The sequence below is a fragment of the Ananas comosus genome, linkage group 20, assembly GCF_001540865.1.
Source record: "Ananas comosus cultivar F153 linkage group 20, ASM154086v1, whole genome shotgun sequence".
Classification (NCBI taxonomy): Eukaryota; Viridiplantae; Streptophyta; class Magnoliopsida; order Poales; family Bromeliaceae; genus Ananas; species Ananas comosus.
Genome location: NC_033640.1, coordinates 6,129,044 through 6,156,546, shown reverse-complemented (window position 1 = coordinate 6,156,546; position 27,503 = coordinate 6,129,044). Strand labels below are relative to the sequence as shown.

The 27,503-nt window shown below is 37.7% G+C and overlaps 1 protein-coding gene across 3 annotated transcripts; it reads right to left on the bottom strand.

The window, feature by feature from the left end:
* LOC109725904 (RNA pseudouridine synthase 3, mitochondrial) lies at positions 2,345 to 24,122 on the bottom strand. Of its 3 annotated transcripts, none has more exons than XM_020255300.1 (9): positions 23,718 to 24,122; positions 17,359 to 17,430; positions 17,069 to 17,227; positions 16,173 to 16,220; positions 15,999 to 16,079; positions 15,760 to 15,876; positions 7,128 to 7,229; positions 4,649 to 4,807; positions 2,345 to 3,357 (listed from the first exon to the last, which is right to left on the bottom strand). In XM_020255300.1, exons 1-9 carry the CDS (start codon positions 24,060 to 24,062, stop codon positions 2,884 to 2,886), a joined length of 1,557 nt encoding a protein of 518 aa, XP_020110889.1. In that variant the 5' UTR covers positions 24,063 to 24,122; the 3' UTR covers positions 2,345 to 2,883. The 3 variants fall into 3 exon arrangements, with proteins under 3 accessions (XP_020110889.1, XP_020110890.1, XP_020110891.1); XM_020255301.1 differs by having other exon boundaries at positions 2,345 to 3,336; XM_020255302.1 differs by having other exon boundaries at positions 2,345 to 3,258; positions 23,718 to 24,121.

The window sequence follows — 27,503 nt, the reverse complement described above, 5'->3', positions numbered from 1 at the left end:
ACTTAGAGATTACATATATTTTTTTAGATAAGTGAGGGATACATAAAACTAAATTATAATCATATCAGAAGTTTACTTTTTAGCCGTCAGGTCGCTTCAAGATTCGTGCAGCACTATTAACGGTGTGGTCAATTAAATATCGTTTATTAATACTGTACAAATCTTGAGGCAATCCGACTGCTAAAAATTCACAAGTACATCGAGTTCCTATACTTTTAAAAGTACATGAGCTTCGAAATTTAAAACATATCTTCAATTCCGAAAATTCGCACAGGTTATGCAATTTTTATTCTTTAAAAACTAATAATTAAGTAGTTATATGCTTCACTCCATAAAACTAAAGAAATTAAATTAATATAAAAGATATATGGCTACTTGTTATTATTATCAGAAATAGACATTTTTGCCAAGAACAATGCTCATATACACCAACAAATTTTAATCCTTAATTTTTTTAGAATGAAAGATAAGGATGCATTTTATTTTAGAGGATGACCGGTTTTTATTGCCTTGGGTACCAATCACCCTCATTCCGAGGGTAAAGAATTTTCTCATAATGTAGGGTTAGCATCAATGACATTTTTGTAAATTTCTATTCCCATTTTCATTTCCATAATGTCCCACATTCCATCTTCCCCTTCCATTTTTGTAAATTTTCCATCTACAGCATCTCATCTTCCTCCAAACCCATGTCCATTTGTTTTTTCTTTTTCTTTTGACAGAGAAATCCGATCTTTTTTGCTTTCATTTTTAAAGTAATAGTTAATCTATACTTTTAATTTTTAAGTGATATATCATTTTTTTTCTCTTAATTTGGTGGTAATACGACATTGGAGTGTTGCTGTGTTTGAATTTAATTTAAAAATAGAAGCCTTTTATTTAAATAAATAATAAAAGTTGGGTTTATAAGTACAACATAACTTACAATTTAAAATAAATTAATATATTTGAACTTTCATGTTATTTTAATATTAAATTAATAATTTGAATTGAAATGTACTACTCATTTAAACATAATTTTTCTTTATGAAAATTAAATGTAAAATTAAATTTGAATTTAATCTATACAATTATAAAGTTAAGCTCAAATTAAATTTTAAATTAAATTTTATTAAGGTTTGTTACTTATCAAATTAGCCACTATCTAATTTGGTAAGTAACAAAATTAAATAAGGAAACAAATATTTAGTTAGGGTTTAGCACAGTTGGTAATTGGCTAGTATTTATTTTCTAATGTTATCCTTACTATTGATTTTGAGTGGTAACCTGTTGAGCAAGTTGCTACTGCGTAAAGTCAATTTGATTCTTAAAATATGAGCTGCTAGATTTAATTGAGCCACAATATTGAATTGAGCTAGAATACTTTTAGAAGCACCAACCCCTTGATACTTCTAAATTTCTAGACTTTGGATCTACTCCTTAATTACTAATACCCCTTAGATCAAACACTATTCCACCTACCACCACCTACGACCATCATCTCAACCTTATATCTCTTCATCCAATGGTTACAAACGTAAAAGCACCACCCCTTGGTGCTTTTGAGAGTATTCTAACTTAACTCATATATTGAAGCATTTCTCTTTTGGTAAACTTTTTCAGCGTGCTCTTTTTTCTTTTTTTTTTTCTTTTTTTTTTCCAAACTCTGAACTTTTACGCACGATCAAAGCTTAAAATCATTCACTTCTCAAGGAAATAGACAATAGCTAAAGAAATTAAAAGCGCTCTCATTTCTTTGTTTTTTTTTACTATATTTTTTAAATAAACTAAAGCTTTGATTATCAAAACCTGGTGAAACACTCACCTATTGATATTAAAGGTGTAGAACATACATTCAAATGGAGTGTATATATAGCATTACTCATGTAGCATTGCTCATAAAACTTTAATTTTCCCACCAACCGTCCCTAGAGCAAGTGGTAAAGGGCATGATGGTTGGTAACGAGACTCAAGTTCGAATCCTAGTTGATTCACATTTCCAGCTAAGTTTATTTCTAAATAAAATGAACGAAGCGTGCTACCTATCTCTCAAAAAAAAAAAACTTTAATTTCCACCCCCCTATAGTTATAACTTGAAACTAATTTTCACTATGCTATTATATGGTTCAAAAAGTTACACTTAGCTCCCAGAAGTCGAGCATATTTTCACTTTCCCATTCTATGATTCAAAATTTTACATTTAACTATCATATGATTATCAAAAAAATTTTACTTTTTGCTATACTTTTTTGATGGTAGAGAACAACAAAGCATAGAACGGGCAACATCTTTGACGATTTAAAGCCTAATTATTATACATGTAGAAGAATGGCATCCAGTTAAAAGCTTCCATCCTACAAAGAAGTAACAAGAAACTTTTGGGCACAATTTTAATATAAAATTATTACACTATTATTTTGCTGCTGCAAAAACTTCCTAAAATACATAGGTACAAGAACAAATAACCTTCTCTCACTTGGCCACAAAATGGCAGAACAAAGTATAGTGGATTTGACAGGGTCATCTATTGCCTTCTGTTCCTTCCAGTAAATTCTAAAACCATTAGCATACAAATTCCTTACCGCCGCTGTCTCGAGCAATTGACAAGTGCCCTCTTTCCTGGACTACGAAAAGAAAACCATGTTTTAATCCTCTTCAAGCAGAATGTCTGTGTCCGAGACGCGATCCAGCATGATCCATTTAAAACATCTGAAATTCAATAGAGAAGTACATAAAGAGATACCGCAACTATCAAAGAACTTCCCTATTTTAGAAGACAAAGAAAAAGGAAAAAGGAAAAAAAGAAAAAGAATAGCATATTGCTTCCTACATAAACACCCGCTGTCCGAGACAGCTCAATATAGATACAAAATTGAACTTCAAGACTTGAAGGACTCGGCATGATCACACCAAATATGAAGACATAATATTCCAACTTATTTTCATGTGCGAAGGCATCGGCGCAACAAACCGGAGGAGATCCGGCTTATCCCTAGACCACGGATTGCCCTCATCATGCCACTCACCTGTGCTGCTAAGGAACTTGGCGATGTTAGGGATCACCATTTCTCTACAGTGGAGGTGTAGCAAAGGGACCTTGGAGAGAGCGCTACCCTTTTGCACCTCCAAACCCTCTGGCCTTCTTAATTTATACGGCGTCCCGCTCAATGGCGCGTAGTCAAGTCGGGGCATTTGCTTCCATCTCTGGTGCACAAACCAACCGTACTTGTAGTCTCCAACTATTGGAGTGCCAAGAGCTTCAGCACAGTGCACTCGTAGCTGCGAGGGAAACACTCGTAAGACGTCGATATTGTATAGACTTCCATAGATGTTAAATGTGCCAAACCCTCCACGACTCTGCAAGATTTCATGTTGCTCCTAAAGTCCAAAAGATTAAAATTTAAATGGTTGTGAAAAAGGAAACTATTTCTTGAAGGAAAACTGCACAATATCTGTCACAAACTGAACTTCACACCAGTTCTCCTTAGATTGGTATTGATAGTTGATAGCTTAGAATTCCTACTAGATAGCTAAGACTGAATTCTAGAAGCAAAAGTTACCTGCTGCAAGCATTCAATTTTGGCCTTTTTGCAAGCTGACCGCTAAAAGGTATTATCGAAATTTGTTTTGACCCATATTCTTCATGTGACAATTTAAATGGTCAACAGTGTAAACAGCCCTTTGATCAGATTTCAAGCAACATTTGTCTCTTAATGGTTGGCTTAAATTGCACTTCTGGTCCTCAAACTACGAGGTGCGTGAAATTTTGGTCTTCAAACTTTAATTTGTTATAATTTATAGCTCGAACATTTTAAGTTTGCTGCAATCAAGTCCCCGCAGTCCGATCTAGTTGACTAAATATTGATGTATTGCTAATGTGAAAGTGATGTAGCATTATTGTGATTAATAACACGACAATAATTAAGATGCCGCAATATTTTCACATCAACGATACGTCAACATTTAGCCAACTAAATTGGATTGTAGGACTTGATTGCAGCAATTTATAAAGCTTGACCCACAAATCATACAAATTAAAGTTTGGGGACCAATGTCACGCTCCTCATTGTTTGAGGACTAGTGTAATTTAGCACTAAATAGTTCTATGTATCAATCTGCATCTGAAGTGAGGACAAAAACTTCACCGAATCATCTCCTTTATCATCACCCACATGAGGAAAAAAAAAACATCAAATAGAGATAGAAAATCTTAGGCGAATTGAGAGATTAGTCAAAAACTTTGCAGCCGTTCTGTTAGTGAAACTCCTGATGGAAAACAATAGAAGAGATACAATCTATGCTTATCTTGCTGCATCCCTAACCTAACAATTTTTTAGGTAGATGCAACGACAGACACACTAGAAAAAGTGGCTAAAAAAAGTCACGTGAAGGAAGAATCATTTATACTGTTACATAAAATGGAGCGTCAACCAGTCAAATTAAATATTACTATTCAAAGGGTTGGTTTGCAAAAAGATCAAAGTTCAAGGAGTGTGTGCACATTCTTCCTACTGCCAAATAAATCATGAAAACTGAATTTCAAGAAATTAACATACTGCAGACCTTGTATATATGCAGGCGGAAATTACCTTTGAACTATATGCAAGAAAATGTAGACAGATATTTAGATAAATGTGCATTTTTTTTTATATATACAGTGAAGGAGCACCTGATGTTTCCGACCAGTAAGGGGACGCAGCTCAATCCATGAGCATCCATTAATGGTGGGTCCCATAACCCTATATTCGGTAACAGCATCTTGAGAACCATCTATACCTGAAGGGTGAGCTAAGATGACCCTCTCCATTTTCCCATCATTAAGAAACACCTGTTACAAGAAATGCACATTCCTAGAGTTGAATGTAACTTCAACTGCATATATATATATAGTTATAATTCAACTGAGTATACTAAGATAGGCGTTATCTACATCCTTTCTAAAGTGGAATACTAGGTATGGAGTGCTCAGAGCAAGAATTTAAGTGTCGTGGCATGGGGTCATGCCAGAAACTTACCGGCATGGTACGACACGATGCGTGCCAGGCCATGCCGATGCGTGCTGGTCAAAAAGATATATGTGTGCCGACACATAATGGCATGAAATGTTTTTTTTTTAACAACAAAATATGCCAATTATTTATTATGTATTTTTATCAAATCTTTTGAACTTTGTTGAGAAAATTACTTACTAATTTCAAGAATAGAGAGTTTTGAGTTGTGCCATCGGCACGGGGCTACATTGTGCCGATATCTTGCTGGCACGATACGGCACGTGGATACGACCCGTGCCGATGGGCACTTTAATCCTTAGCTCAGAGATAGGCCTTAGCTATAGCACTAAATGCATATAGTAACTAGCCCACTACTCAAATCTTCAACCAGGTGGTTATACACACAAGACTTAGTATTTCACCAAAAAGACAACTAATAAATGTTTAAAAATACATACTGAACTCAAAAAATTTTATTGTACTACTCAGCCTGAAAGTTACTTTGATTAAGGCCCTGTTTGGTTCCTTGGAAACAAGGTTTTAAATGTCCGTCGGCACGGGCCGTATCCACCATGCCGTACTGTACCAACAAAATGCCGGCACGATACAAACCCTGTGCCGATAGCACAGCTCAAAACCCTCTATTCTTTAAATTAGTAAGTAATTTCCTCAAAAAATGTCCAAAAGATGTGATAAAAAGACAATAAATAGTTAGAATATTTTGTTGCTAAAGAAAATAAATATTTCATGCTATTATGTGTCAGCACACAAGAAATTTTTTGACCAACACGCATCGGCACTGCTCGGCACGCATCGTGCCGTACCGTGCCGGCAAGTTTCCGGCACGACCCCGTACCACGACACTTAAATCCTTCCTTGGAAAATAGTAGAAAACTATTTTCTAAAGAAAAAAGTTTTTTGTGGAAAAGAAATTTTCTTGTTTCTGTTGTTTGGTTCGATAGAAAAGAAAATTAGTTTTTCATGTATGCGTGTTTGGTTGGTAAGGAAAAAAAATGAAAAATAGTTTTTCATTTCTATTTCACTTGTTTGGTTAGTTGAAAATTTTGATATATAAACACCTTCTACAAAAGGATGGTGAGATTATCAACTTTTTAAAATTTAACATAATATTTACAAACTCTTTACAATATAAATAACAAATAATAAAATAAAAATAAAATTTAACTATATTTTAGTATTGATAATATAATTTGATAAAAGAGATGAAGATGATGACGATGATGGATATGAGATAGAGATGGATCTTCTGTGTGTGTATATATAGCTTGGGAATATACAAATAACGGTGGGAGATGGTGGAAATAACAAATTAGGTGGTAAATGTACACCAATATATTAGAAAAAAAAAATCCCTTTTTAACTCCTTAAAATGTTCGTGAGAAAAAGTTTTTCGTTTTCCTAAAAAGTATTTGGAAAACGAAAAGGGAAGTTTTCCATGAAATACGGAAAATAATTTTCCAAAAAAAATTATTTTTCTTGTGAACCAAACACATGGGGAAAAATTTTCTAGCTTGAAAAAAGTTTTCTGGGATATTTTCCAAGGAACCAAACAGGCCCTAGGTGTCTCGCCATCAGAACTTAACTAAATATTCTGTTATTTGACTGAATAGTCGATTGCTATTTTGATGGAAACCGTCTAGGTCCAACAAAACTTCTTGTAAGTTTTGAAATCAAATAACTGTAGCATGGAGTAGAGTCAAAAAGTTTAGGTAGCGATTCTGAAATTCGGTAAGCTCGGATAAGGCCTGTGTATTTTCTAACTTTCATAAAAGCACTGACCACAGTTCATCAAAATATGCAATTTTAGAAAGAATACATGAAACACTAATTTTTCATTGACAGACCTATCACTATTCAAAATTACATAAAAGCAATTATGTGCTCAGGTTATATAAAAGACTCTCAACTAGTATGACTTGGCAAATCTATAGAATATATTAACACATAAGAATAATAATCACTTCACTATTGAGCAAAGTTAGATAACCAGCACAAATACTTGATAAAATTTTCAGATAGAAAATTTCCAGCTGTCAAATGCAGCTATAAAATATGCATGTATACTCTGACAGGCATGGACAATGGAGTTCATCAAAATGTCTAATTTTTATTTCCAAGTCAAAAAGGAGGACATACCTTCGAAAGTGGAGCAGAAATGACTCCTTCCTTTTCTTTAGGGGTCCCTATAACCAATGCCCAATATCTCTGCATAGTTGCCTCACAAGCATTATTCCACATCTACATAATTGGTCAGCATAAGGCTTATGTTAGTGACATTTATGTAAGCACAATAAAACAATATTTTCAACAAAACCACCAGAAAAATGGAATAATCAACCACAATATAAGAATTTTAGATAGAATGGCTCACACTAAATTCAGCAAACTACTCTTCAATTTGAAGTCAAAATAAAACCACAACTAAATACACAATCTCATCTTTTCCACTCTGTATGTCTGCATGTGTATGGAATGAATTGCAATTCAAAGGAAACAATTGCAATGATCAGGAACACAATTGCAATTGAAATTCATTGTAATCATATGTACAGAATCATAGATACTGATTGGCTATTCATGCAATAGTTGTGTGCATGCGTCTAGAGAAACTACGAGTGAAAAAGAGTATTGAGCTAGGGTACTTCTAAAGCTCCAGTCTCTTCATTCTTCTAGGTTTTAAGCCATTTGATTGGATTCGAGATAAACAAACAGAATAAATAACTTACAAGATCCAAGTGGAAGAAAATAGGAGAAAATAGTCAATTCTCTATGGCTGACAATCCTTCCAAAACTCACTCTCCCATCTATGTCATGCCCATGATGCCACTAGGAGTGAAAGTGGTTAGGATTTTATACGATCAGATCTAATACCGGATTCTGTTGGAGTCGAATTCAGATGCCTAAATTACATATCCGGGCGAATTCGGGTTCGAATTTGGATATTATACAAGAAAATGTTTTGAGCTCAGTTTTTATACTTAGTTGAATTCTGATTTGGATATCCGAATTCTTAAGTTACATTTAAAACAAAGGTGTCTAAATCCTAATCCTATTTCCTTCGATCCCGATACCCTAACCTCATCCTCTTCTCTTTTTTTACTCTCTCACTGCCCCACAACTGTATCCCCGCTCTTTCCCTTCCCACTTCCCACCCCGGGCTCCATCCCACATTCTCACATCAGCCTCCCCAATCCCCAAGCCCTACCCACACGCCGCGCCCCCGCCGCCCCCCCCCCGCCCCCCCCCCCCCCCAACCCAACACATGCACGCGCCTGCGAGCGGCGCGCGCACACAAAAGAAAAACACACTCTCTATGACCGCTCTACCTTACCGTCGGGTGCACATAAAACTCTCAGGTTGAGGCACACATCGTCCCCGCCCCCGCCCCGCCACCCGCCCTCCCAAAAAATCCACCTCATTCGCGCAACCCCCACCTCCAATGTTGGTTTGTTAAGTGCTCACTTTCTTATCTCAGCCTCCTCTGCACTTGCCCCCCACCGCCCCCCCTCGCTTTCCCACTTTCAAAGAGGGCAATGCGGGAACATTTTTGCACCCACTTTCCGATCTCGGTTAGTTAAGCTATAGAGACAATTGGACAAGAGGCTATTGGACAAGAGTTTGTTTAGAAATCCTTAAAAAGCATAGTAACAACATTTCCATTAAGGTATATATTATATGCTTATGCTACTTCTGTTCACCATGTTGCTTCTCTGTTGCTCTCTAAGAACTTCATTAGGCCTAAGTTATTATATTGCCAATTTAATATTTCGATTTCATCTCTGGATGGATAACAATCATTATATACATGTGAATTTAATAACCTATAGAGCAACGTTTAAAGTGTCGTGGCATGGGCGTGCCGCTCTTTCCCTAGCACAGCACAGGCACGTTCCCATGCCGACACATGGTACGCTTCTAGCATGCTTTGGTACGGACTTATTTCAGTTTTTTTTATTTCGATAAGCTCTTATAATGTTATTTGAAAGATTTAAACAAATAATTATGAATATTTGCGATATATAGCTTGCTATACTCATCAATTAACATGCATGTAAGCTTTTTATATGTAAAGTACAACTATACCTAATGTGGAATAGAAATTAAAATACAATAATAGAATTCACAAGTACAATAATTATTTAAATTTACATCTTTACATAGAAATGACTGCTGAATTCCACATAAAACGTCGCGGTAGATTATATAGCATATTGTCATTCGCAGATACAAAATTTATTTGACAATGTTGATATAAATCAAGGGTTTAAGTGCCCATCGGCACTGGTTGTATCTACCGTGCCTGAAAGAAGGGTAAAGAGCATACGTAATCCTGGTTGTATTGTTACTATACTAGGCATTGTTACTATATTAGGCTTATCTCTTGTACTACATAATTTCATCAATAGAACCCAAGAGGGTATCCTCTTTACCCTTCTTTCATAATATCAGAGCATGCCCTCTTGGATTCTATTGATGAAATTATATAGTACAAAAGATAAGCCTACTACAGTAACAATGTCTAGTATAGTAACAATACAACCAGGATTACATACCATATAATCCTACTCTAAATATGTTGTAATATACAATATCCTAATATAGCATAAAATACTGAATATGTCGTAACATTGCCGCATCATACCAACAAGATATCAGCACGATACAGGCACAGCTCAAAACCCTTTATTGTTTAATTTAGTAAGAAATTTTCTCAATAAAGTTCAAAAGTTTGATAAAAATACATAATTACGAGTTAGAATATTTTGTTGCTAAAGAAAATAAATATTGCATGCTATTATGCGTCAGCACACATGAATTTTTTGTGACCGGCACGCATCGACACAGCTTGGCACGCACCGTGCCGTACGTGCCGACAAGTTTCCCGCATAACCCCCATGCCACGACACAAATCCTTGATATAAATATTGCTGGTATTGTGAGAAAGCCATATATTCCCAGTATACCTCGTTTTGATGTAACTCAAAATTTATTTACGATATCGATTTTGTTCCCCTGATTCGCCGAAAGCTTCACGGTGCGACAAAAATTTTGATAAAATAATTTGCAAAAAGAAAGTGGATGTATATGGTGGAAGTGAAAGCAGCCCGAGCCCACAGCCCATCACTGACATCCGAAGAGGGTGCACGGCCCGAGCTTGCAACCCATCACTGACATCCAAGGGGAGTGCAAGGGGCTTCGCCCCCCGCTGTATGGATCGGATATGTCAATTAAAAATTTGCCTCTACATTGAAAAATAAAAAATTAAATTATAATTTTTTTGACTTAACTAACAAGTAAATCTGCGATTTGAAATGTCTAGCCTCCTTTTCAAGTGACGAAAAAAAGAGAAAAATAATTTTAGGAAGATATGTAAGAACTGAGAAGAAAAGAAAAGAGCAAAGGCAATAATAGCCAGGCACGGGAGGAAGGGAGGAGGAAGAAAGAAAAAGAAAGGGAAGAAAAAGGAAGGCGGGCATGTGGGGGGCATGAAGTCAAAAAAAAAAAAAGTGCAACACGACAAAAATAAAAAAAAAGAGGGGTGCACCGGATGCTTCGGGTACCCCAAAGAGAAAACCAAAAAAAAAAAAAGAAACCATAAAGCAAAAAAAGAAAAAGAGCATCAAGTCAAAAAGAAAAAGGAAAAAGGAAAAGTGCAAAAGGACAAAAATAAAAAGGAGAGAGGAGGAAGGGTGTACCCGAATGCTTCAGGTACCCCAAAGAACAAAACAAAAAGAAAAGAAAAGAAAAAAACAAAAAAAAAAAGAAAAAAAGCCACGATATGTGCCGCGGTACCCTCCAAGGTATCGCGCGCTATCTCGCACGATACCCGGGAAGGTACCGTGGCACGGCGGGGGGGAGAGGGGGGGTCGACCCTCCCCGGTACTGTGCCCCCTTACATGCTGCCCAATGCCGGACGGCATTTTAAACCCTGCTATAGAGGAAAAAAATTTGTTCTTTGAAAGTTCTTATGGTAATCTAATCTCCTAGGCTATCAATCAATAGGCATCTTCACTTCACGTGTCGATCACTTTGCAACGCTAGCTTTCTTTTTCAACTCAAGCATTTTTTTTCCTTTTTCTTCATAATCGCAAGATGCCTAGTAGAATTTCTCCTATGAAAGATGCAAGTAGTAACGTAGTTCAGGATTCAGATCAAAAACGGCCTAAAAAGTTGGCATCTGACGTGCAGAATGATTTTCAAAAAATAATTAAAACAAAATTAATTAATGGATAGGAGGTGAAAGTTGTAGCAAAGCGTAACATTGTTCGAGGGAGTTTGATGAAAAAAGAACTAAGGTGACCACTCATTTATGGAATTGTTACAAGTCCTACAAAAAAGTAGGGAAGGAACAGGTATGTTGACTTTGCATAAGTATAATGCAGAGATTAGTAAAGAAAATATGTGCAAATGTTTATCAAGCATGAATATCGATTTGCCATGGTGGAACATGAGGGCTTTGTTGATTTTGTAAAATTATTGCGTCAATATTTTCTATGAAATCTTGTATTACTCTTGCGAAAAATATATATGTCTTTACAACGAGGAAAAGGAAAATTATATAAATTGTTTGCCTCACCCTCTTGGCAGGTTAGGGCTAATAGAAAGCATGGACTTGTAGACCTCTAGACAAACCCAGTCATACATATGTGTAACAGCCCATTTCATTAATAAAAATTGGATGTTGAGAATAAAAAGGAAAAAATTTCAACTTCATGCATATGAAAGAAAGACGCACTAGAATTAATTTGTGTAACACATTTACGAAAAACATGATTGATTGAAATCTTGAACGCAAGATGTTGCCTATGATGCTTGATAATGATGGTGCCAAAATGTATAAGAGTAATTATCAAGCATCTCAAGGATCAAAATGTTCTTCTATGTGATGGTAATATTTTCCATGTGTGTCGCGCCACTTATATTATCAATTTAGTGGTAGAAGAATGCATGAAAAAAAAAAAAAATACAAGATACAATGAAAAATATTCAAGAGATTGTCTCAACTACTAAAACTTTCATAGTACAAAAGGAAGAATTTGACAAGCAAGCTAGAGAATGCAATTTGTTTCAAAGGGCTCTTTCTCTTAATGTACCACACATTGGAACTCTACTTATCTCACACAAATTCACTTCACTTTAAGAATGCCACCCATTATAGATATAGTATGCATCCAACTAGTGATGAGTGAGAGAAACTCTAGTTTTATGTCTATCCCTCAATAAGTTCTGCAATGTAACTAACCTTCTTTCTTGCACAACCTATCCAACTGCTAATCTTTTCTTCGAAGAATTTTTTAGGTACAATTGTTAATTGCCGAATAGCTCATGCATACAAATCCACTAATTATTTCCATGGCCATATTTAATTTTCAAGAGTATTGGGAGCAAAAGAATTTTATTTTGGCAGTTGCTTGTTTGTTGGTCCACTAATTCCATGGCCAAATTTAATTTTCAAGAGTATTGGGAGCAAAAGAATTTTATTTTGGCAGTTGCTTGTTTGTTGGACCTGCACTATAAATTAATTTTGCGATCAAACAGATCACAGATCACGGATCACGAAAATCAATCCATGGCTTCACTAGATTTTCCGTCAAACATCTCGTCAAACATCTGTAGTCGCAAAACTTGTGCAAATTGGAGCTAAAACAAGAAAGTTACAGCCATTTTAAACTTTGATCCCTGAAGTCCAGCAAAACTGGAAAACAGCCAGCGAACTTTAGTTTGCCCCAAATTCCAGCATAACATGTCCACCATACAACCCATGAGCCTGCTATTTTCCACGTATAATTTTACCCACGAAATCATTTCGAAGGATTTATTGAAATCCATAAACAATGTCATATTTTTCCATTAGCATTATTACATCAAATCCATGATTAAAGTTGATCATGTGAGAAAATGAATTCATAAAATAAGGTGTATTGAGATTACCCAATTCGAAAATCCCCTTGTTCTCCTTCCCTTTCTTCTTTCCCCTTCTGCCTCCCCCTCTTCCCTTTTGTATTGACCACCATGGTTGGCTAAGATCTGACCAACTCCACAACAACCTGTCCTTCCACTAATTCCCGTACGCATACTTTTTTTACTGACCAGTCCTCCGTGCTCCAACCATCCGAATAACTTTTCGTCCCAAAATCTCGCTCTGAATTCTTGCTTCTTAGGACTTTAAGAGCTTTTTGTACCTGAGATTTACTCTTTAATCCCTATTTACAGGCTCTTAATTTTCTTAATAATCCCTTAAATTCTAATCCAACTAAATTTCCCATGCCTACTCAGTTTAAACCCGTATTAAACCTAGATCCACTTAATTTGCCCAAACCGGGCCCTAATGCCCTGGTTACTACACTAATGTTCTCATTTATGTCATATAAATTTATAATATGAAGTGTAAATTATAATTAGACTACACCCCTATCAATTCTAAAGTCCAAGACATATTTATATTCAACATAAGTCTAGTTAGTAGTTATGCTAATTCCAATTTAGGTCCATATCCATATTTGTCAGGAAATTGATTTTGTTTTCATCTATGACACAGATCCGATTCATATCCAACTTCGCTCAAAATCAGATTTACATTCATACCCGATTTAATCAAATATGGCTAGGGTTGGCAAATGAGCGAGCCAGCTCATGTTCGACTCAATATTCGGCTCGCTCGAGTTCGACTTGAAATTAAATGAGCCGAGCTTGAACCCAAAAAAAAAAAAAAAAAAAAAAACTCAAATTTTATTTCAAGCCGAGCTTGAGTATTACTGGACTCGCTCGAATTAGGCTCGAAAAGCTCGAATATATATTTATATATATATATAATATTAGATAATTATATATAATTATATATTTTTAATTATATATAATAATATATTATGTACTTTAACTATATGTATATAGAGTTTAGGTTATTGGACATATTTGCTGGCTCACAAAACCAAACCGGCAAAATCCTACTCTAATTACTCTCTCTCCCTCTCTTTCACTTGCTCAAGTCGCGTCCCCTAAGTTATTTTTCGTAATATTATAATGCCATATTTCATGCATTTATTTTGTATGTTGAACCATTAGACATATTTTTGTATCAAATTTTAGATAATGTTTTATAAAAATTAAACTATAGATTATATGATGTTAAGAATTTCAAGCAGCTCATTTAGAGCTTGAGCTCACTCGACTCGAAGTTAAACTCGCTTGAGCTCGGCTCAAATTAATTTCAAGCTGAGCTTGAGCTTAAATTTAGACTCGAATATCCGATTGTATTCCGTTTTCACCCCTAGATGCCACCGTCCATCATCTATCACAGTTTCTAGAGTGGGAAAGGTCCTAAGATTTGAGAGGCTCACAATTCATTCATACAAAAGAAAAGAGAAGGACCATCCAATGACCATCACCTCCGGAGCGAGGAGGAGCCGTTACTCTTGGGAGAATGATAGGTCATTATCAGCCGCTGACAATCACAATATTTGAGGAGAAAGAAGGTCGAAATTAAAATGGTAAAGTGACCAAGGAAGAGGGTGGTCAACCATAAGACTCAATAAGGCAAACTGTTGTTCCCTTTGGTTTTCTCCCATACAGATCAGTACCTCTGCGAATTATAAAACCAATAGAACAGCTAAAAAATTAGAGGCATCAAGGGCTTAATGCTTTTCGAAGCAACTACCACCCCTCTTTCTTGTTCATCCAACAGTACAAAAATCACTAATCTATTTATTTTCCCATAAGAGGTTTTTTTATGTGTAATAAATTACTAAATGAGTATCCAAAACATCTGATTTTTTATATAGCCTTTTTGGAGGTCGTTTGATCGCATCTATAGGATTGCATTTCTTTTTTATTGCTTTTTGCCTTCATTGTTCGATATAACATTTGTGTATAAACTGTATAACATACGCTGGTATGCATAAACATAATATCATAAAACATAATCATAAAGTTCACTTATATCAAAACTTGTTTGTTTTTCAAAAGCACAAAAGGTTTCATTTTTCAAAACTTTCTGTCTCACAAATCAAAAGATGATAGGAAGCTTTCTTTCATTTTTCAAAACTTTCTATCTCACAAATCAAAAGATGACAGGAAGCTTTCTTTCATTAACAGAAAAACAGGCATTCTTTAGTAGGAAGATGACACATGCTTTGGATGTCATACGCATGATCAAATTTTTGACGCAAAAAAGTGAAATTAATTTGTGATAAGAACAACTTTCGAAGAAACAAATAGGCAAGATAAGAACATCCTATCAGGTACTTTTAGATAGATAAGTGCAAATATGCAATTCACATAGTTCCTTAAGACAAGAGTGAGTGACCTAGTTTATAAGTCTTAGAATAAGCCCAAGAACATGCAAAAGAAAGAAAAAGTCAAGGTTTTAAGTGTCCGTCGGCACGGACCGTATCCACCGTGCCAACAAGATACCGGCACAATATAGACCCCGTACCGATAGCACAACTCAAAACCCTCTATTCTTTAAATTAGTAAGTAATTTCCTCAATAAAGTTAAAAAGATGTGATAAAAAGACATAATAAATAGTTAGAATATTTTGTTGCTAAAGAAAATAAATATTTCATGCTATTATGTGTCGGCACACAAGAATTTTTTTGACCGGCACGCATCGGCACGTCTCGGCACGCACCGTGCCGTACCATGCCGGCAAGTTTGCGGCACGACCTTGTGCCACGGCCTTGGAACAAGTACACTACACTTCCACTAATTACCCTCTGAAAATAAGAGCTGGTATGCTGTAGTCATCAAGATGATCTAATTGATGCATACCTCAGAAGATGACTTTGCCAGGCTTATGCTAGTGAAAAGCCAATGGAGCCTGGCGTAACTTTCTTTTGTTCTTCCAAGCAATAGCAACCCGCTGCTTTCTCTGTCAAGTCGATGGACCTAATATTGACAAGATTGGAAAGAAAATATTTCAAAACAATTCTTCTAGACACAAGCTTAGAAAGAGAAAGGTTAGACAAAGACAAGAAGTTCTAAAAAAAATTATGACTTCCGTAACTCACCAACTGGGGACCCTGCTCATTGCCATAGGATAATGCTGCTGCTGCCAACACATCCATGCTGTTATGAACAGGTAAATGTCCCTGCAAAGAATTGAGAAATATAAAACAATAGACAAAGCAAGTAGCTCAAGAATGATCAATCAACTTTTCCAGAAAACATGTATTGGAGTCTACCTTGACAGGCACTTTTGGAGGCTTATTTAGCACAATTATAGCAGAGTCCTGAAATTTATTGATCCAAACAATTATGTGATAATACATTAAAGTAAAAATTAATCAAGCTTCATAATCAAAACTTCATCTTAACCCCAAAACTTATAATTCTGTTGGAGTACAATGAAAATGTGGTGACTAGAGATAAAGGGCTTTTGCATGTATATCGCTACAAAAACATCCATTTACGCGTAAACTCCCATGAAATATGGATCTTCATATATATACCAGTTGGAATAGCGGTTTCTTTTGAAAAATAACATTATCTTTACTTCATACGGGAAGTTGGTTTTGTTATTAGAAAAAAAAAAAAAAAAAAAAAAAAAAAAGCTTTTAAACAATGGGCATTTCTCTTAGTACAAGATTATATATGTTAAAAAGCAAGGTCTTCAATGCCATATATTTGTAAAGAGACATTTCTTTTAGGGGCCGTTTGGTTCAAGGTTTATAGTATTCCGGAAATGTTCTATATTTTATATTCGGAATACCAAGTTTGTTACTAACTTATCAAGCTACTTGAGTTCAAAAGTTGTTAAGAACTAGTGTATTCTTATTATAGACTACTAATAATTTTCATCAAGCATGGAAATGAGAATACCTACTAACCCATGATAACCTAGTAATCCTATCACCAAGGAATCTTCAATGATGACACTACTTCACAAACACCATTTACAACTACGCAACTTAAGTTGAATGGTAATGATTTGAATATTTTCAATTGAAAATATGGAGGTTTACCAGAATATTACGAACTGCGAACCCAAAGGAAAATATACGTATTAACTATATCTACGATATCTTGAAAATAAATAAGGGAATCTGTTTCAAGATAGGGAAAAACTGAAAATATTTACCCTGTGGATGACAAGCCTCCGTATGTATTCTATCTCATCAGCATTGGGATTCAAAGTGGCGGTTGGTATGGTGTCGTATCGCTTAGTTATCTTGGTCTCTGCAACCGATATAGGTAGATGAATTCTCATGCCCGCTTCCATTACGGCATTATGCTTAATCTGCACCATCCTGCTGAGCATAGTTAATTTACATGCGTATCTCATGAATATTAATAGCAATCTGTTGCTTACATGTGCATCCTATGTATTAGGAACCAAAATTATTATTAAGGGGACTTAATATGCCACACCTTTCTCAAACCATTCGATTGTTGATGGCCCTTCTCAGGTGAAACATCATTATTTGGGCATTCCACATGTACCTGTTTGATACAGCAGGTAACATTAAGGAAGAGACTTTGAAATGTACATAGAACAAGACTATATTGTATAAACTAACACATGGTTCTGACACCTGAATAGTTCTCAGGGAGGACTTCAATGTGATACATGGACATATAGTCATACAAAATGTCTTCTACATAGCCAAAAACATGAACAGAATAGGGATTTCTTTCCTGTTTTAGGAAGGATTTAGAACAAGGAGGAAGACTGGGAAAGCTAATCTTTATTTGACTGCAGGGAAAGAGCTGAGAAAGCAAAGAGAGAAAAGTCCTTCCTCTAAAGAAGCCTAAGCACAAGGAGTACCAAGTCCAGTCCCTGTCTCGATAGGCGGTTGAAGCCCTTTTTCTTGATGCTAGCACTCTTCCCAGGGTTCTTTATTAGCTTAGGTTGAAAGCAAAGAAATTCTTCTGTTGACCATCACAGGGCCTAAAACTGGCATTTGTATAGCTTTAGGCATCAACAAAAGAGTTCAAGACCTCAGGCAGATCCAACTTGATGGAACTTCCTTAGTTGCCTTATCTTTATAAGGTACTCCTACTTATCAACTAACAACGCCAAAACATCGATCTTCGTAGGCTTTTCAGTTGGGCTCTGACACTGAAGTCAGAGAAAGGGCTATACAGAGATAACTAGTTCTGTATATGGCACATTGCACCTGATGTTGCTTGACTTTTTTAAAGAAAGATATACATAGTCAAAGAATACATAAGAAAATTTTCACATCAAACGGCAAATTAAAACAACTGAATCCAAAAGTAAGAAAAGAATGAGCAACAAATCGACAGTGTGTCTACCTAAAATTACGAGGTCTCAATGGCAAAACATTTCCATTTAGTAAAAAACATGTATATTATATTAAAAACATTCCACTACTCTTCTACAGCTTGTATAGTCCATGGGTCTAAAATAGAATTATGTAGCTTCATTCCTTAAACTTTTCCGACAGAGAGACTTTGGACTACAGTGTAGTAAAATCTCAAAGTTCAAATCCAAATTGATCATAAAAGCACAAAACCAAAAGCAGAAAAGATAGATTTAAACAACAATGGGCAACTCAAGAATACTAATCAAATTAGTTGTTCAAACACATTAAACACGTTATGACCTCTTCTATCTAACTGACTAAAGAGTAGACTAAATGAGTAATCAAGTCTAGATTTCTATAAATAATCTCCAGCTCATATTACAAGTTTGTCTCAATAGGTGGTACCGACAGGAAAGCTCCATCCCATAGTTTAAATTATTTGTTCAGATTAAGTATAAATTCAAAGCGTAAATAATAAGAATAATTATAATAATTTAGCACTAAATGAAACATTTAAGAATGACTAATGAATATCTTTCAAAAAAAGTTAATTACATATAGAAAATCACCAATAGCCACATCAAGGAAGAAGAGAAATGTAGTAACCAAGGGATTAATTTGAAAGTTCATGGGCTAAAGTGTGAAAAATTTATCATTTTATGTGACAAATTTTAATTTTTGGCAAAGCGGAGGGACCTGCGTGGAAGACTACTGTGTGGGTGAAGTGTGAGGGAAAACTTCAATGAAGCACAGGAGCCGAGGTGTAATATCGACGACATGTATACAAGGGAATCTAAGTAGAACTTAGGCTTTCTTTTCAAAACCCTAGCCACATGTCTCCCTCTCTCTCTCGGCCGCCATCACTACTAAGATTTAAAGTGCCATGGTACGGGGGCGTGCTGCTATCTGCCTTGCATAGTACGGTACCGGCATGCTTCCGTACCAACACATGGTACGTTTGCGCGCCGATGGATACGTATGACCTCCTACTGGCATGGTTTGGCACGGACTTATTTCAGTTTTTTTTTTGTTCCAATAAGCTCTTATGATGTTATTTTGTAAGATTTAATCAAATAATTATGAATATTTATTATATATAACTTACTATACTCATCAATTACCATACTTGTAAGCTTTTTTGTATGTAAAGTACAACTATGCCTAATACAGAATAAAAAATTTTACAGGTTAGAATTTTAAAAATACGAAGACATCTTTCTTTCTTTCTTTTGACCATATTACAGTTTTTCTTTTATAAAATACAAAAAATAATTTTTAAATAATTTTAAAAAATATTTGAAAAAATTATTTTTTAATTAATTTTTTTCAAAAACTTATTAGATCTACCAGAAAAATTAAGCAATAAATTATATGACAAATAAATTAAATAAATTTAAGTATCAATTGATTTAATTTAGCTTTTAATTTTATCAGTATTTTTAATCTTCTAACGCAAAAATAAATTTTTATGTTTGATGTGTCTCAAAATTTGTTTATTGAGTTTGATTTTGTTCCCTTAATTCGCCAAAAATTTCGCGATACCACAAATTTTGATAAAATAATTTATGAAAAAAAAAAGGATATCTATAGTAGAAGCAAAGGGCTCAAGCCGTAAGGGGTTTGCAGGGGGCTTCGCCCTCTACGGTATGGATTGGATATATAAATTAAAAATTCGCCCGTATATTGATAAACAAAAGACTTACGTTATAATTTTTTTGACTTACCTAACAAGTGAATCTTCGAATTGCAATATCCTTGGGGGGGGTGGGATGCTTCGTGGTATCCCAAAGAATTGCAATATCCTCGCGCGATACGCAGGTCCGTGCCACGGCACGGAGGGGGTTCCGAGACCCTCCCTGTACCATGCCACATTCTTGGTGGCACGGTACGTGCCGCCCCGTGCCATACTTTAAGCCTTGATCACCACACCTGTTGTAGCCCCCTCTCCTCCACCCCCGGCGCCACTATCCAACAAGCCATGCTCCCTAACAACTAAGCAAACCCTCGTGCCAAACTCTCTCCCTTGTAGCTGGGTGCAAGATGCACCCTCTTCCCAGGCCGCAATCACCTTTTCTGTTCCCGGCCAACTACTTCATCCTCGTGGCCAGTGATCGCCATCGGAACCTCCGAAGTGGTGAATCATGGAGCGAGCTTCGTCATCTTCCTCCCCACGTCTGTCGATTGACGATCGGAGAAGACTTTGGCAATAGTAAACAAAAAATCCCTCATTTAATTATTATCGCATGCGAGTTTTATATCGTTTCGTTGTCGTTTTGTCTCGAGGAGCTCATAGAGGAACCGATCTCAGCCAATTAGTGTCGGATCCAACTGTAGGATCGCGTGCGGCCTTCATATAGCCGTGACAAAGGCAACTGCAACCTTGATGCCGAGCCTCGTAGCTGAAGGGTCCATGTGGCCTTGTGGCTACTTTGCGACGAAGCACTTGCTGGCCTTTAACTGGTTGTGCTTCACTGAGGCCGTGCACATGCGCTGTGCGAACAGGGCTAAGGTGGCGAAGCCTCCTTGTAGCTGAGCCCAGTGGTTAAGATCTTGCAACCATGCTTTTTGCAAATTGTGGCTTCGTTACGGCTGTGTTTCGTGCGAATGTGACCCTTCAGGGCCTATCATGGCTTGTGTGGTTGTTCTGGCACCAAAAGGTGCGGTTTTGGGGCCTTTCATGGCCAAGTTCTGCCATAGCAAACACGACTCGAGGGATGTGCTCTGGAAGCCATTACAACGATTCGTTGCGCATGTGCTCGGTTTTGACACAGAAAATGATGATTCGAAACCCGTCGTGCCTAAGTTTTGTTGTTGTGATCCCCATAGCCTAGCACTTCGCATGGGGTTGTCCCGACACAAAAGATGGTGCGTTTGGGCAAGGATTTAAGTACCCATCCGTATGGGTCGTATTTACTGTACCATATCGTGCCAATAAGATACTGACACGATACAGCCCCTGTTTTCGTAAATAATTTTTTCAATAAAGTTCAAAATATTTGATAAAGAAATATAATAAGCAACTATAAAATTTTGTTGCTAAAGAAAATAAATTTTTCAGATCATTATGTGTCGGCACACATGTATTTTTTGTGACCGGCACGTATCGGTACGACCCAATACGCACCGTGTCGTACCGTGCCAGCAAGTTTACGACATGATCCCATGCCACAACACGTAAATCCTTGGTTTAGGGTCTGAAGTGATGTTGTGGTGTTAATTCAATGATCAGGTAGGTTCTGAAAATTGGTTTGTGAGACTGATGTTCCTAAACAAGGCAAAACGCATTGTATTGCATGCAGTGCGGTCTATACTTGTTGTATGGTAACACGACGTGTTTAATCGATACTTGAAGGCCATTGGTCAAGTTGAGGACTCGTGTTTGTTGAGAATAGATGGGTGCTTCAATCCAAATGTCGGTATAGTTGTATTCTACTTGGTTATTTCTTTATGCACTGTTCATGCATCGTACTTGTTACGTAGTTCAGTCTATACATCATTACCATATATGCTTGGATGCTCTATATACTGGTTATTATGCCTGTTGGGTCTACATTCTGCTTTCTACTTATTATGCATTATCCATGATAACTATAGATACTTAAAATGTAGAGCAGGATTGCTTATATTCTGACTATTCGACATGCTTGTGAGTATAGACCCTGTTTGGGTTTGTTGATTACTCCGTGGGAGTTCTCTCGATTTCTTGTCGTGGCTTGATTATCGAATTGACACAGAGGTTGAGCATATAGCATTCTGATCACCACCGGTCCATGTGCATTCACAAACACCGGATGGCAATCTGATCAATCCCATGATGTTCTTTTCCAAAGAAGTGGTCAGGAACCGACTTCTGAGCCTTCCACTTTATCTTGTGAGGTATGGGTTACATCATTATATGCCAGCTTCATTGAGCATTGTATGTGGCATGAGCCTGAGGTTTGCGGACTAACTGTGGCATGGATCTGGTTTTGTGTCGAACTATTTGTTCGATTACACGTGATATTATCTTTGAATTATACTGCGGATTACCTTCATTACAGTCACATTGCTGTTCAATCCAGTTATCATACTTTTATTATTACCTACTATTCATTGCTTTACCGCCCTTACTATTCAGTTATCATGCTATTGTTCCTTTGTTGCCCCTTTTTATTGACAAGTAGGTGCGACTTGTCTTCGGCGGCTCGTTGTACTGACTGGAAAACATTTTACATGTTTCTCACCCCCTTCTTCCACAAGTAGCTTGGGTGGTGAGGTGCGGGACGCAGCGTGAGGTCGTACTTAGCTAGTGCGTATCTACATAACCGTAGCAAGTCATGGATTAATTGTGGGGACCTGTAACTATAATAAGTATAGATTATTTATCACTCTTAATGTTGTTTATTGTGTTGGATAACTTACTCAGTTTTGGTGGGTTTAATTATTTTAGCATCTAGCAATTGATTCAATGGTTATTATTTTATGCGGATCATGAGTTTTGTATCATGATGTATTTGGAGTTGTAAAACTAGAATTAGATCAGGTTGTTGGTAAGGCAGAGTTGTATGTTTGCTTTGTATCCAACGCCGCGCACGGATAGGAGAGATGTTGTCCATGCGGCAGGCATGTGCATGATCCGAGCAAGGCTTTTAAACTTTTGCAAAATGGGCTTCCCCAATATTCTGTTTCAAATGAGAGATGCTTAAATGTATTCACAAAAGGGCCCCAGGCGTGACAAGAAATCAAAGTAAAATTGGACAGCAATCTAATCTTTTTGCTTGAAAAAAGAAAATCAAAGAAGGTGGTTTAAAAAGCATACCAAATAATTATAATAAACATTGAAAAATGAAATGACTTAAAAAAAACAGTCACGAAAGAAATGTCACTTATAAAACAAAAATTACCAAAAGACCAATCTCAACATCTGCAACGAAAAAGGAAGAAATTAAACTGAAATCAAATAAAAATCTAATCTTTTTACTCAAAAAAACAGAAAGAAAGTTTAGAACCCACCTAAACGTTAGCACAAATTGATATGACTACCCAACTATTAAAAAAAAAAAAATCCATAAGGCCCTATTTGAATGTCAAAATAAAATACGTAATGACGACTTATTCAGTATAAAGATTTTTTTAATATGGTGGGAAGTAAAGAGTTTAATTTTTGCTTCTTGAAAGGTAGTGAAATCCATAATTTGGTAGATAACATATTTCACTTTGCTGCAAAGTGATTTATCTTGTTTCAAAAATAATAACTTAAAAGGCCAAATATGAATGAAATTCATTTTAGACATTTGATCATACTCCTTATCTACCAAATACTGCATATTTCTTCACAACATCAAGGAGACATCCAGTGTAAGATATTCATGGATCAGACTGAGCCGAAAGTTTATGTGTCTATGTATGCTGAAATTGAAACAGTATGAAGATTTTTCCAATGAAAAAATAAAAACAGCAAAGATATTTGCAGTAGCATACCAAGCCTTTGTTGAAGTGGGCCTGGATGACCTCCTGTGGTATATCGGCAAAGTAGTGCTTGACCCAGCTGATGGCGGTGACTCTTCGGGGTTTCGACGGATCCCTCTTCCGGCCGGGAAGGGGATCGCCACGATCGCATGAAGAGGAGGAGGAAGAGGGGAACCGGGGGAGGGAGAGGAGCTGCCTCGGCTTCGGGCCCTCCTTGGCCTCGCCCAGCCGGGCCACGTTGTTCGACACCCGGATGACCGGCTCCGCCCGAGCCGGCGGCGGCGGCGCCAGCCTAGAGAGGCTGCGGGCGGCCGCAAGGAGGGCCGCCGGGGGACAGAGGCGGCAACGCCGGAGCATGGGCGTGTGGTAGCGGTGGCTGGGCGAGCGAACCGAACCCAACAACACACTTCGGCCGCTTATGAAAGAGTTACTGCAGTAGTTTTTTATTTTTGCTCGGGGTATATACAATAGGAAAAGTCTACATCGGGTTAATTGCATTCGCGTCCCTACAAACATCGTGAATTATAGATATATATTCTTATAAAGCTTAATTTTTATAAGTTATTCCTATAAAAGTTCTAATGTATTCAGATATGTTTCTACCATTAAAGTCCGTTAAAAAAATTTTGTTAACCACAGTTAAAATACTTAATCATGATTAATTAATAATATGAATCGACAATTTTGCCATTTTTCTTCTTCCTCCTCTCCTGCTTCTTCTTCTTCCTCCTATTCTCCATATCCTCCTTTTCCTCCTCCTTTTCTCCTCCTCCTTCTTCTTCGTCTACGTCGTCGATGATCCCATCGTCGTTGCCGTCGTGGCGCCCGCATCAGCCGTCATCACGGGCGCCTCCGATGGCATCGGCCATGCCTTCGCCTTCTGCCTCTACCTCGTCCTCGTTGGCTGCAACGCCGACAAGCTCCTCAAGGTCGCCGTCATCACCGCCGCCGTCCGCTCTCGCAGCCTGAAGAGGAAGAGGAAAAGGAAGAAGGCAAGGGCAAAATTGTCATTTCACAACTCTGCTATTAAAAAATTAATAGCTCTCTAACAGATCCTAACCAGAGGACATATCTGAATACATTAGGACTTTTGAATGGATAACTTATGAAAGTTGAGCTTTGCAGAGATATATCTGCAATTCACCATATTTGTAGAGACGTGTATGCAATTAAACCATAAAATAAATACTATAGTACTCTGTTTGGTTCCAAACAAAAAAAAAAAAAAGGGAGGGATTGCTATCCCACCCCTTAACGGATTATTCCGGGATAATCCGTTAAGGGGTGGGGTTAGCAGTCCCACAGTCCCACCCCTCCTCCCGGAATAGGGTTGGAAATAATTATTATCATCCCTATTTAATTTTTAAATTTAAATTTAAAATTTAAAAATTAAATTACAAATTTTAAAAATTTATAATTTGTAATCTTAAAAATAATATTTTAAAATTTAAATTTTAAATTGATATATTTAATTTTTTAAATTTAAAATTTTATATTTCTAAATTTAGATTTGATCTTAAATTTAAAATTTGAAATTAAAAATTTAGAACTTTGAATTTTTGAATTTGAGATTTTTTAAATTCAATTTTATTTTTATTTTTTAAAATTTATTTAAATTTAAAATTTTACATATAAAATTTAAAAATTTTAATTCAAATATAATAAAGAGGCAATATCATTATTTTCTATTTATAACCACCCACTATCCTTCTTATTCCACTTACACCAACCAAACACATTTTTGCTTATATCTAAACTAAACTTGGCGGCTCCTCCCAGCAACGGCGGCGGTCAGGGCAGGCTGAGGATGACGGCGGCGGGTCCACTGAGGCCGGAGGGAGGCGGCGGCGACGGCTAAGGGCGGTGGCGACGGTTCAAGGAGCCATGGCCGCCATTGCCAGAGACAGAGCCAACCAGCAGAGCAACGGCTGCGGCGGCTTTCCGGAGGCACGAGAATGGCCGAGGAGGTCGCCGGAGGTCCAAGAGATGGGATAGAGGGGATCCACCGAGGCACGGCTCCTATGGTGGCCTCGGGTCCAGAGTGGGAAAAGATGAAGAGAAAGAGTTGAGGAAGAGAGAGAAGTGATAGTGGCAACAGGCTTTGCTGGCGTGGGGGAGGGTCGTCGGCGGCAGGGGGTTGTGTGGCACCTCTCAGAAGGAGGTGGGATGTGGCTAGGGTTTGGTGGCTGAGGAGAGGGGAGCTAGGGTTAGGGTTTCATCATAAGAAACCCTAGATGCCAACTAAATAGCATTTGAACAAACGCGAAAAACCCCTTGAAACCTCGACCAATTAATCTAAGTCCTTCACCAATCGCGTAAAACGCGCCAACGACTCTCCACGAGTGATCCCTCGCAAAACGGCACATAAAATATTGGGTATTTTACAAAAATATCCATTTCGCACAATCATCCCTTTCTCGATAAACGCGCAATGTCGAACGATTGGTTCATCGGATTTACGAGCGGATCATGCCAGCGCTTCCGGCACTACCGGGCCATCAAACCTAGATTTTGTTTCATTGGAAATAGTCGCCGATTCGTGACAAATCAATCCCTCTTCTAACACCTTCACCAAAAACAACATATATATATAAACTATATATATAAAGAAAAGATTTAAACTTAAATTCGAAAATCAAATTTCAAATCCAGTCCCTCAAGATTCACAGATATTACATGTCGTGAATCTGCAACTATTTCAGGCGAAACAAATCGTGGTTTCCATGGTTCGGCAGTGCGACAAGTGCTGGCGGAGTCCGTTTGCAAATCCGGCGAACAGAATTTCCGTGTCGCGCGATTTATCGAGTAAGGGTCGATTTTGGCAAAATGAAGTTTTCACATAAGTCACTATATTACATGTACTGAATTGCACAAAATTGCTCATGGAGGTGCGTACGCACGTTTTATACACGCTGTGGAGGGCTGGGCTTAAAACTCTATAATTCTAGGGAGTTTTCTGCAATTTTTCCCCACTATATATATATATATATATATATATATATACATGATACGTACCTACTATATATATATATATATATATTGTAGCTAGGGTTTTCTTCGTCCTAACCCTAACCCCTAGCCCTGTTGCATCCAGCCGAGCCCCCAGCCACCTCCCTTTTCACCCTTCTGTGCATCGTGCGCCCCCTTGCCGCCGCCGACCGTGCTCCAACAGACCAATTGCCACCATTGCCATCTTCTTCTTCATCTCCTTCATCTCCACCACCTCTCATCTTCTTCTCTGCCGAGAACAGGTCAGGGCACACCCCTCATCTTCAGGCTCCCCTCCGGCATCATCCTGGACCTCCGACATGCCTTCCCTGCCACCCGCATCCGCCCTCGAGCACTGCTGCCGCGACTGCAGCTTGCTAAATTCTCCTAGGGTTGGTGCAGCCACACCGAGCTGCGACACCTCTGCTGCCGCCGCCAACCATCTCCCCCCCTCGGGTCCCAGTGGAGGCCCGCGGCAATTCCCCGAGGCTCCTGACCATCGTCGTGGCCAGAGAAGACAGCTAAAACCCAGCCTGAATCGTGCGGGCTTGGGCTGTTCCCGTGCCGCCACCCTTCCCGCCGCCAGCTAGCATGCGCGCCGACATTCCCCGTCGGCTGCACCTCCCCTGCTACCGACGCACTCGCCACTGAGCCCTCGCCGGCCGGGCTTGGGCTTCCCTGCCCATAGCAAGCCGGATTAGGGCTTTTCTTGGTGCTTCTAGCTATTTCGGTGACCCGGGGCTGACCCGACACCTCTAGGGGTGAGCGCGGAGACCCTTGGACAGCGCTGATCGCAGTGCTCACTTGTTT